At 50.3% G+C, this 10,413-nt stretch overlaps 1 protein-coding gene across 1 annotated transcript in view; it reads left to right on the top strand.

Moving 5' to 3' along the window:
• The first annotated feature begins 2,323 nt into the window (after positions 1-2,323).
• The window catches only part of FARSA (phenylalanyl-tRNA synthetase, alpha subunit), an 8,627-nt gene continuing 537 nt past the window's right edge, over positions 2,324-10,413 (top strand). The window contains exons 1-13 of the mRNA XM_006900829.1: positions 2,324-2,470; positions 4,177-4,314; positions 4,396-4,494; positions 4,580-4,698; positions 6,321-6,413; positions 6,510-6,638; positions 6,720-6,835; positions 8,113-8,197; positions 8,938-9,037; positions 9,133-9,301; positions 9,398-9,475; positions 9,566-9,680; positions 10,320-10,411. Of these exons, the coding sequence (XP_006900891.1) occupies positions 2,324-2,470; positions 4,177-4,314; positions 4,396-4,494; positions 4,580-4,698; positions 6,321-6,413; positions 6,510-6,638; positions 6,720-6,835; positions 8,113-8,197; positions 8,938-9,037; positions 9,133-9,301; positions 9,398-9,475; positions 9,566-9,680; positions 10,320-10,411 (1,480 nt within the window). The remainder of the gene's footprint in view (positions 2,471-4,176; positions 4,315-4,395; positions 4,495-4,579; positions 4,699-6,320; positions 6,414-6,509; positions 6,639-6,719; positions 6,836-8,112; positions 8,198-8,937; positions 9,038-9,132; positions 9,302-9,397; positions 9,476-9,565; positions 9,681-10,319; positions 10,412-10,413) is intronic.

The raw sequence follows: 10,413 nt of genomic DNA on the forward strand, positions 1-10,413 counted from the left end.
CTTCCAAAGCTCTTAGGGGTGTACTGGGGGGGAGGGAATTTAAAAACCTTAAGGGAGCTCTGTCAGCCTAGTTTGTAGGGAGTTGCTCCCTCCTCGGCTTGTAAATAAAAAGGGTCTTGTGGTCTCCCACAAACCGTCTGGCTTTTGCAATTAAACGGCTAAAGGCAAGAGGGCAAGGGCCGTTGGAGAGGAAAAAGAAAGGCAGATGGTACGAAAGATAAAGCCAGGAGAGAGAGAGAAAGGCTGGACCCTTAGATCTACGCTCTTCAGAAGCCAGAGGGATATGATTAATCTCACCACTCTGTCCCCAGGCTGCTGAAAGGAGGAAGAAGGGTTGGGGGGTTTCCTTCTCAGAAGAACTGAGGGCATGGACTTGGGTAGGTCACTATGGAAATGGAAGAGGTGGGGAGGAGAATCCTGGAAGGGACTCAAGTCCTCTAGTGGGGAAGGCTTAAAAGGAGGAATTAGAGAGTTCTTGAAGAAATAAGGCTCTTCCCCTTTCTTCAACCAATATCCACTATCACCAGACTCCCCAGGCCTGTCATCCCTGTCCTCAGAATTTTGGAAAGTGACTTAGTGATACCTACCTACGAGCAGACACTTCATGTTTTCACCACCCCCGAGAGTCTACTGCTGTTGTTATTTTATTACGACTCATAGTGTCTCTGTGAACAACAGATCTGAACTCTGCCCTATCCTGCACTGTCCTCACAATCTCTGCTATACTCGAGCCCATTATGGTAGTCACTGAGTCAATCCATCTCTTGTTTGCTCCACTTACCAAAGAACAGGCTTAAAAATGTCATGCTGCATGACAGAAAGAATTGAAGGACTTTTGTGGGGAATGAAATAAAAACAGAGAAAGAAAAGAAAGGATTTTGAAGGACATTTCCTGAATTTTTTATCAGGATCTTTCCAACACCTTAAGCCAGCAGAGTCGGGATCTGGTGATAATAAAGAACCCCATTATACAGACTCAAGTATCTGTGATGGTTGAATGATTGTGCTTGCTCAGAAGAATATCCATGGTCCACATTTGACTAGTTTTCATAGTTACTACAGCATACACGTGTGAGCACTGTTTTACTTCCTTTTCCCAATAACCTGAGTGCTTATCTCAGCAGCCAGGTGAGGAAACCAAGACACAAAGGATTAAGTGATCTGACAGAGCTAGAATTTCAGTCTGTCTACCTGTGTTGATACGAAGTAGCATGTGACTCTTGGCCTTGTGACATGTGGCTAGAAGTATCTCCATGCTGAGATATGTTGTAGGTGTAATATGGAGAGAAAATTCAGCAACTTTTAATGGAATGTATGTTAAAACAACTATAACCTGGATTGGGAGCCCTATGGGCAAGTCAAGCCTGCCCTATAATGTTGCTGTGAATCCTGTTGCATTTGAACTTGACATTGATAAGGGATCAGAATATGGAGATAGAATTTATTTCTTTTTTTTAATATTTTCTTTTATTATTTTTGTGTGCGTGTACCGTCAAATCAGATCTGACTGGTACGGGAGGAGACTGCCCCTCCTTCCCTAGCAGAGCATCTGGTGGATTCGAACCGTGCACCTCTGGGATTGTAGTTGCAGTTTCTTGCCACTAGGCCACCAGAGCTCCCCAGAATTTATTATTTCTGACCCCACTTCCACAACTCATTGTGGAAACTTGGGCAAGTGATACCACTCTCTGAGCCTCAGTTTTATAATCTGTGAAATGGAGGTTTTATCCGTATCTGCATCATAGTGTTTTAAGGAGATTGAAAAATATATATGAAGTATTTAGCATTGGGCCAGGCACACAGGAGGTAATCTGTATAGGTTAATCTATTAGCTATACTTTTAGGCAAGCCCTTCCCTGCTCTGTAAATGGAGATGACCCTTATTCAGCCTCTCTTTTAAATTTTAAAAGTAACTGACAATAGCAGAATGATCATCATTCCAGCCATTACCCACCTGCCTATCCAGTGCGAGGGAAAATCTGGGAAGGGTGGAAGGCACCCAGCCCCAAAGAGGGTGCAGTCCAAGGTCACAGAGCCCACTGGAAGCTGGGCCAGAGAAAAACTAAACACGCTGAAGTCTTTATCTTGAGGTCACCAATTTGACCCTTCTGGTCAGCGAGACGCCACTGATCGGAAGCCGGGTGGCGGTGGAAACAAGAGTTCCCGAAGGCACCTGACACATTCAAGATGGCGTCAATGTGGCCCCCACACCAGCTCTGTGCCACACTCCAGATGGCGCCGCACGCATTTCCGGTTCCGGTCCCGGCCCCGGTTCCGGTTTCTCGTGCCCGCCTGGGAAACGCAGAGCGTGCTGGGAGCAACCATGGCGGACAGTCCCGTGGCGAAGCAGCTGCTGCAGCAGCTGGAGGCGGCCGATGGAGGCCTGGACAGCGCGGAGCTAGCGGCCCGGCTGGGCGTGGAACATCAAGCCGTGGTGGGCGCTGTGAAGAGCCTGCAGGCGCTTGGCGAGGTGAGCCCGGGCCGCGATGCCTGATCCCCGTATATTCTGTGGCTGTGCCAGGCGGGCCCTACCTCCAGACCAAGCCACCTCCTTCCTGCCTGATTAGGGGGACCCATATACTTCACGTATACAGCCTGGGATGTGCAGGCGGGGATCTTGAAGGTGCGAGAGTCTAACTCGGGCTCATTCATTTAACAAAGGTGAATGAATGAGGTATGGCTGGCGTGGTGGGGTGCGATGTTGGACAAGATGTATTAGCTACCATTATGCAGGTTACATCCGATAGAAGAGATGCTCAGGTGTCCACAGTCGAGAGAGAAGCACAACAGAGCCCAGAGGTGACAGCTGCTGACCCAGTTTAACGCTGGGAAGGCCCCTGGGAAGGTGGCAGCTGGATCTGGTCTCTGCACTGAAATGAAAAGCCTTGGCACCTTAGTGGGTAGGACTAATGAGGAAGGACAGACGGTTGGTTAGGAAAACCAGCAGAGCCATGATGTGGGAGTCCGTGTTATTATCACCCCAGGGTACTGGCAGGACTGGAGCCAGGAAGACACATAGGTAGCTGGCTTCAGGGGTGCCACGGTCACATTTGGGGAGGATGTGGAGAAGGCAGTACTGGAAGTGAGGGGATAAGACTAAAGTGGCGGGGGGAAAGGACTTAAGAGTATGGTCCTCCTCAAGATCGAAGAAATGGTGTCTGCTTGTGGGAATCAGCTGACGCAGAACCAAGGGACAGCCTTAGAGTCAGGCCAAGGGCGAAGAGCCACAGGAGGTGAATGCTGAGGGCCTCGACCCACAAAGCTGGATTGAGAAGGCAGAACCTATTCTGATCACACTTTGCCCTATCCTTAACCGTAATCCTTATTCTTACCACCACTTTGTGGCTAAGGCAGCTGACGACAGCACTGTTTGATAACTTGTTTTCAGAAAGGCCAGGTAAAATGTAAAATTAGGTATTTGAACTAATGCACAGCTCAAACGCTTCCCTTCCGTGCAAGCCAAGAGTGTGACAGAACCTGTGAGCCAGTGATAACAATAATTAATGTAGTTCAGTTTAATGACTGAAACATAACATGACAATCCAGGATGATGATGATAATGTGTGTAGTGCTTACCACCTATTAAGAGTTTTGTGTCTATTAAGGCTATTTATTTACTCTCAGCAATCCTCTGAGGTGGAGCGCATCATTATTCTTCTCTTACAGATTGGAAAACTGACTCAGGGAGGTTAAGCAACTTTCCTGATGTCACAAAGTAAGTGAGGGACAGAGCTTGGATTAGTACTAAAGGGGTATGAAGACCTCTGGGCCCGCTAACCCTTCCCTTGTCCACATCCCAGAGCCTAAGGTTCCTGATTTGTCACATGAACCTTCCTGACACTTGAGACTCTGAGATGCTGGCAAAACTCCCTTAATCAAAGACCTTCAAATCTTTCATAGGCTCAAAAGTCATAGTGAGAACTTATTGTTTGATAGGCAACATCCTTAATACTTTGCCTTGCTGTGGGGAGGCGTAGCTGTCACAACCAAGCTCAAAGTGGGAAATCCTTCCAGAGGTTGATTTACTCAGCTGGAAAATGAAACACCTGGGATATGAACACGAATGACTGGTGTTGGGTTGCACTTTGAATCTTGTTCTCTGTTTTGGTAAGGAAGTGCCTACCGAAACTCTGAGCTCTGGTTGTGCCTGTGTGCCTCCCTCCCATTTTCCTGCAGGTCATTGAGGCTGAATTGCGGTCTTCCAAGCGCTGGGAGCTTACCACTGAAGGCGAGGAGATTGCCCGGGAGGGCAGCCATGAGGCCCGGGTGTTCCACAGCATCCCTCTGGACGGCCTGGCACAGAGCGAGCTCATGGTAGGGACCTGGGGGGCAGAGCCTGGGGGTAGAACTGTGAGGCAAACCTTCAGTCTCCACTAACCGCAGCCTCTCCTTCAGCGACTGCCCAGCAGCAAAGTGGGCTTCAGCAAGGCCATGTCCAACAAGTGGATCCGTGTGGACAAGAGCACAGCTGATGGGCCTCGAGTGTTCCGAGTGGTGAGTCCCTGAAAGTGGTCATGTAGGTGCGTGGATGAGAGCACGCCTTTTCCTCACTGCCTCTCATGGCCAATCATCCCTGCAGGTGGACAGCGTGGAGGATGAGGTGCAACGACGGCTCTGCCTGGTCCAGAAAGGGGAGGCTGAGAAATTGGGTGAGAAGGAGAGGAGTGAACTGAGGAAGAGGAAGCTCCTGTCTGAAGTGTGAGTGGGCTCGACCCCTAAGCTGAGGTCCATGTCACCTGTGCAGCCCCAGAGTTGGCCGTCCTGGCAACATGCTGGCTGTCTTCCCCCGTCCTCCTGTACCCCGGTTATTGAGTAACCGCTGTACTGGACAGAGTCCTGAACCCTGTGGTTATGATCACACACATAGCCATGAACCAGATGGAGGACCTGGGGCTGTGCTCTCCCACAGCTGATGCTCCATCAGAGCAGACATTGGTGCAGAAGACAGGAGGACGCAGAATGGAGCCAGCTCTGCCCGTGCTGGCTGTGTGACCTTGGCCAGATCACCTTGGCTCGATTTGCCTAAAGCAGTGTCTTAGTTATCTTGTAAATACTATAAGATAGCCAATCAAATGTAGATAGCTTTAACAAGCAGATTTATTCCCTTCTAGTTTTGAAGGCTAGTACAAAAAATTTAAATGCCAATTATAGGGAAGAGTTTGCTCACGCGCACGCATGCTCTGTCTCTCTCTCTTTCTGTCTCTGTCTGTCTCTCTTTCTCTCTGAAAGGAAGTCTTTTTTTCTCTGTCTCTTTGTGTCTCTCTGTCTGTTTCTCTCTCTCTCTCTGAAAGGAAGTTTTTTTTTTTTTCCTTTAGCATGTGTAGGCTAGGTGTTCCTTAGAGAACCCCATGTGTCCTGGCCTTCCAGGTGTGAAGGAGCTCCCTCGGGGCCCGGTTCTAAAAGGGTGCACTCCCCTCCTGGCGACGGTTTCTTGGTGACACTGAGGTCCCCTCTCTAGACTTGATTTCCTCTCTGTTGTTTGGTTGTTGTGTGCTGTCGAGTCGGAGCAGACCCATAGCTGACCCTCCAGCAGGTTTTCAGAGGCAGTTAATCACGTGGGAGGAGGTTGCCCATCCTTCACTTGCAGAGCACCTCATGGATTCAAACCATGTACCTTTAAGATGGCAGCACAGCTGCTTACAGCTAAACCACCAGAGACAAAAAGCCTTATAGACTTTGTCTCAGGGGAAATACCTGAGAACAAGAATAGGTTGTTCTGGGAATACAGTGTTGTATTTTATAGATTGATGTATGTGTGTGTGTACACCATCAAATTGAATCTGATTGGCAAAGGAGGAGGAGATTGCCCTTCCTTCCCCAGCAGAGCATCTGGTGGATTTGAACCTTGTACCTCTGGGATTGCAGTGCAGCTTCTTGCCACTAGGCCACCAGAGCTCCCTAGAATCTTGTATTTTACCCTTCATTTTTTTACAGCTCTTGTCAGATCATAGGGACTCATTACACAGTTTCCACATTAAAACATCACAAATGTATATTTTGGGGAGACACAATTCAGTCTGTGACAGGCAGCTCCATCAGAACACTCTAGAACAGAATAAGACCTCTCTAAATCCCACCCATTGTCATGGTTCCCAGCTGTGTCCTCAGAGCCTTGAACTGGTCTAAGCACACACTATGTCCTCAAGTTTCTGCTGAATAAATGAATGAGTAGGTGAATGTGAGAGAATTTCAGCTGGTGCCAAGGGTAAGGAAGAAAATAAAGCAGAGTGACGTGGTGGGTGGCATCGGGGCCAGCAGTGGAAATAGGGAAGGCCACTTTGCGGAAGTTAACAGCAGCATCACTTCTGCTTTGGCCACAGGGTCCTGAAGACCTACTGGGTGAGTAAAGGCAGTGCCTTCAGCACCAGCATCTCCAAGCAGGAGACAGAGCTGAGCCCTGAGATGATCTCCAGGTACAGTGGGACCCAGGGGTGGGCGAGGTAGGTGGGTACAAGGATCAACGGGGAGACCGTCCTCACCAGACCCTGGACACCCCCCCCCACACACAGTGGCTCCTGGCGGGACCGGTCCTTCAAGCCCTACAATTTCTCGGCGCACGGCATCCTCCCCCCTAGTGGCCACCTGCACCCCCTGCTCAAGGTCCGCTCTCAGTTCCGGCAGATCTTCCTAGAGATGGGGTGAGCACAGGACTGGAGGTGGGACCTAGCCGGCCTGGGGTACAAACACAGGCAGCACAGTCAGGCCACCTCTCCCACCAGGTTCACTGAGATGCCCACGGATAACTTCATTGAGAGCTCCTTCTGGAACTTCGATGCACTCTTCCAGCCTCAGCAGCACCCGGCACGCGACCAGCATGACACCTTCTTCTTACGAGGTACGTCAGTCCCACAGGCTTGGCCAACGCGTCAGTGGTGCCAGACCTGAGCATAACCTGTATGAAGTGGACTTAGCCATTTCCTGGTATCCCTGGGGGTCACCCAGCTTATAAATGGCAGAGCATGAGCTGTTTTCGCTGTTTAGAATAAAGCCTGTCCTTGTGGAGAATAAGGCCATTCTGTGTGGTCACTTCCTTCCACTTGTCTGCACTCTCTGATCTCAGAAGCATCAGGCTCAGTCCGTTCCAGGACATTTGCCCGTAGAGTGCTTTGTTTGGCAATACATCCCCACACGCATGCCACCTCAGAAAGGTCATCTTTGTATACTGGAATTTTATATACTAGAACTCTCCCTGAGTTCTATAAAAACCCTTGTTCCCAGTCTCTGTCCTGTGATCCCAGCTTAATTAAGTTTATTTCTGTGTGTCTTATCTCCCTGGTAGAAGGGCAGGCAAGTCTTTGGGTGATTGGCTGACAAACATTCCCCTTGTCTCCACTGGCACCCAACGTTGACAAAACAATTAGACCGTGCAGGGTGCTGTTCTTCGTTCACCACTATCCCTAGCAAGTTGGTTCTGCTAACTCTGCTTTACAAATGAAAAAGTTGAGGCATAGGGAGAAAAGGTCTCTTGCCCAGTGTCACACAGCTTCGATGTGGTGGAGCCAGGATCCCATCTCAGGTTTTCCCAGGCACTAAGGTCATGCTTCTAAAAGGACATGAGAATCCACACTTCTGTGCCACAGACGTCTGATGAGTCCCTGCTGTGTGTCTGGTGCTCTGTGAAATGTGCAGGTCACAACCATGACTGAGCACAGGGAGGGCCTTGCCCTGGTGAGACCTTCTTCTAGAGGGGGGAGATCATTACCTCTCGCATAAGCTGGAGAGTGGAGCAGATGGCAGTAGATGCATCAGGGGAAGCTGGCAAGATTAGAACACAATGACTTCATGAGCAAGGGTTGAGGCAAAGAGCAGAGGGGAGGGAGGAGCCATGCTGCTATCCAGGGGAAGGAACCTCCGCTGACTGGAAAGGGAGGTCACACGTCATTGAATTGGCCCATGTGACTGGAGGGAGGTGTTGTGTACAGTTTCGGCAGACAGGAGCCACAGTCATTGCGGACCAGAGAAAAGCTGTCATGACTCAGGCACTTGCTGCCACCCTCTGGCTACTCGTCAAAGGAGGGAGCTGCCCGGTCACCATCTTCCCTCCCCTCAGTAGCTTCAGGCCTGGCGACTAAATAATTGTTGACTGACCAGCCGATCCTCTGATTCCTCCAGATCCAGCCGAGGCTCTGCAGCTCCCGATGGATTACGTCCAGCGGGTCAAGCGGACCCACTCTCACGGTGGCTACGGCTCACAGGGGTGAGAACCTAGGAATGTGGGTGCAAAGGCAGGTGGGGCCCAGGACTCCTGTGGACATCTCCACAGTTCCTCTTCTCCCACCCCCCATTTTTTGCTTTTTTTTAAGGTGTGTTTTGTTGCTTTTTTGTTTTGTTTTGTTTTGTTTTTTAATTTATTTTATTTTATTATTTTTGTGTGCGTGTATCGTCAAATCAGATCTGACTGGTACAGGAGGAGATTGTCCCTCCTTCCCCGGCAGAGCATCTGGTGGATTTGAACCGTTCGCCTCTGGAATTGTAGTTGCAGCTCCTTGCCACTAGGCCACCAGAGCTCCCCTGTTGGTTTTTTTTTTAATGCTTCATTCATGTACATTCTTTTTCACTTCCTCTACCCATCTTTGACCCGTGATTTCCCCCCACCCTCAGCCCCCAGCTCCTCCCCTCCCTTCTTTATACGTCCATACAAATCTCACCGATTATCCTTCTTTTTTTACAATAATGGTCTTACACAGTATCTGTTCTTAAGCACCTGAGTTACTTCACTCAGTATAATGCTCTCTAGCCTCTCCTGGGTCAGATAGTATTTTTCAGAATTGTTGCCTGAGTGCTACAATATACTTGTATTCCATGGTGCGAATATACCAGTTTCTCAGTGCAGTGATTTGTTGATAGACATTTGGGCTGTTTCCATGTTCTTCCTATTCATTATTGTGTATAATGGTGCTGCGAACATCATAGTACAATCTGCATTTCCTCTTGAAGCTACAAATACACCTGGAAGCTGGACGAGGCCCGGAAAAACCTGCTGCGCACACACACCACATCAGCAAGTGCCCGCGCCCTCTACCGCCTCGCCCAGAAGGTGCGGCCTGGCCTGGGCAGGGGGCTGGGACTGGGGGAGACGGTCTGGTCTCATGCACCTGCTGACCTTGCTGTGGGCTTGACTGTCCCCCTCAGAAGCCCTTTACGCCAGTTAAGTACTTCTCCATCGACCGTGTGTTCCGGAACGAGACCCTGGACTCGACTCACCTGGCTGAGTTCCACCAGATCGAGGGTGTCGTGGCTGACCACGGCCTCACCCTGGGCCACCTCATGGGCGTCCTTCGGGAGTTCTTCACCAAGCTGGGTGAGCAGGCAGGCTGGGGTGAGCAGGCAGGCGGGAGAGTAGAGGGCGTCTTGCTCACCAGCCTTATTTTGACCTCCTGCTCCCCCTCAACTCCAGGCATCACCCAGTTGCGCTTCAAACCAGCCTACAACCCCTACACAGAGCCCAGCATGGAGGTGTTCAGCTACCACCAAGGTACTAGGGGTGGAGGAGTACCTTCAGCCCCCCTCCCAAACTCAGTGCCTGTCCTGACACCACCCCCACACCTTCCTTTCTCCTCGCCAGGCCTGAAGAAATGGGTGGAAGTTGGGAACTCCGGGATCTTTCGCCCTGAAATGCTGCTTCCCATGGGGCTCCCCGAGAACGTGTCAGTCATTGCGTGGGGCCTCTCCCTGGAGCGGTGAGTGTCTGAGCAGGCAGCTGGCCTGGGAGCGTGCTGGTGTCTGGCTGCCCAGCTCTCTCAGTGACTTGATTAGTCCAGGGTCCTCAGCATCTGGCAACTAGTCCTTCGTTTGGCAGATTATATGAGCACCTTCAGTGTCTGCCTTGTTTAGAGCACAGTCAGCAGGTGCATGAGACTGGATCTGGCCTGTCTGATCGAGATGGTGCTGAAGTTCCAGTGGGTTGAGAAGATCTATAGTGAGCAAGGTGGATAAGTCAGTTCAACAAAGAAATCCTGGAGTATGTTGAGGAAAATAAGTGCTGTAGAGATGGATGAGAGAGGGCATCTGAGCACAGACTTAAGGTATAGAAAGGCTTAAGCCTTGCAGAGATCGGAGTAAGAGTGGTCTAGGCAGAGGGAACAACCAGTGCAAAGGCCCTGAGGCTATGTCCCTGGTGTATCTGAGGGCTCATGGGAAGGCCATTGTGGTTAGAACAAGAACAAGGAGGACACTGATAGGACATGAAGGCAAGAAGAGGATGAAAAGAGGTACCAGGGCCTTTGAGTCAAGAGGAGGCAGACAAGCCCAGGAGGGCTGTAAGCAGAGAAAGCTGGGGACCTGACCTGGGATATGTTGTGCTCTGCTTTCCTCCAAAGCCCAACGATGATCAAATATGGCATCAACAATATCCGGGAGCTGGTAGGCCACAAGGTGAACCTGCAGATGGTGTACGACAGTCCCATATGCCGC

The sequence above is a fragment of the Elephantulus edwardii genome, unplaced genomic scaffold (assembly GCF_000299155.1).
Source record: "Elephantulus edwardii isolate Elephantulus edwardi_28Jun2011 unplaced genomic scaffold, EleEdw1.0 scaffold00296, whole genome shotgun sequence".
Taxonomy (NCBI): Eukaryota; Metazoa; Chordata; class Mammalia; order Macroscelidea; family Macroscelididae; genus Elephantulus; species Elephantulus edwardii.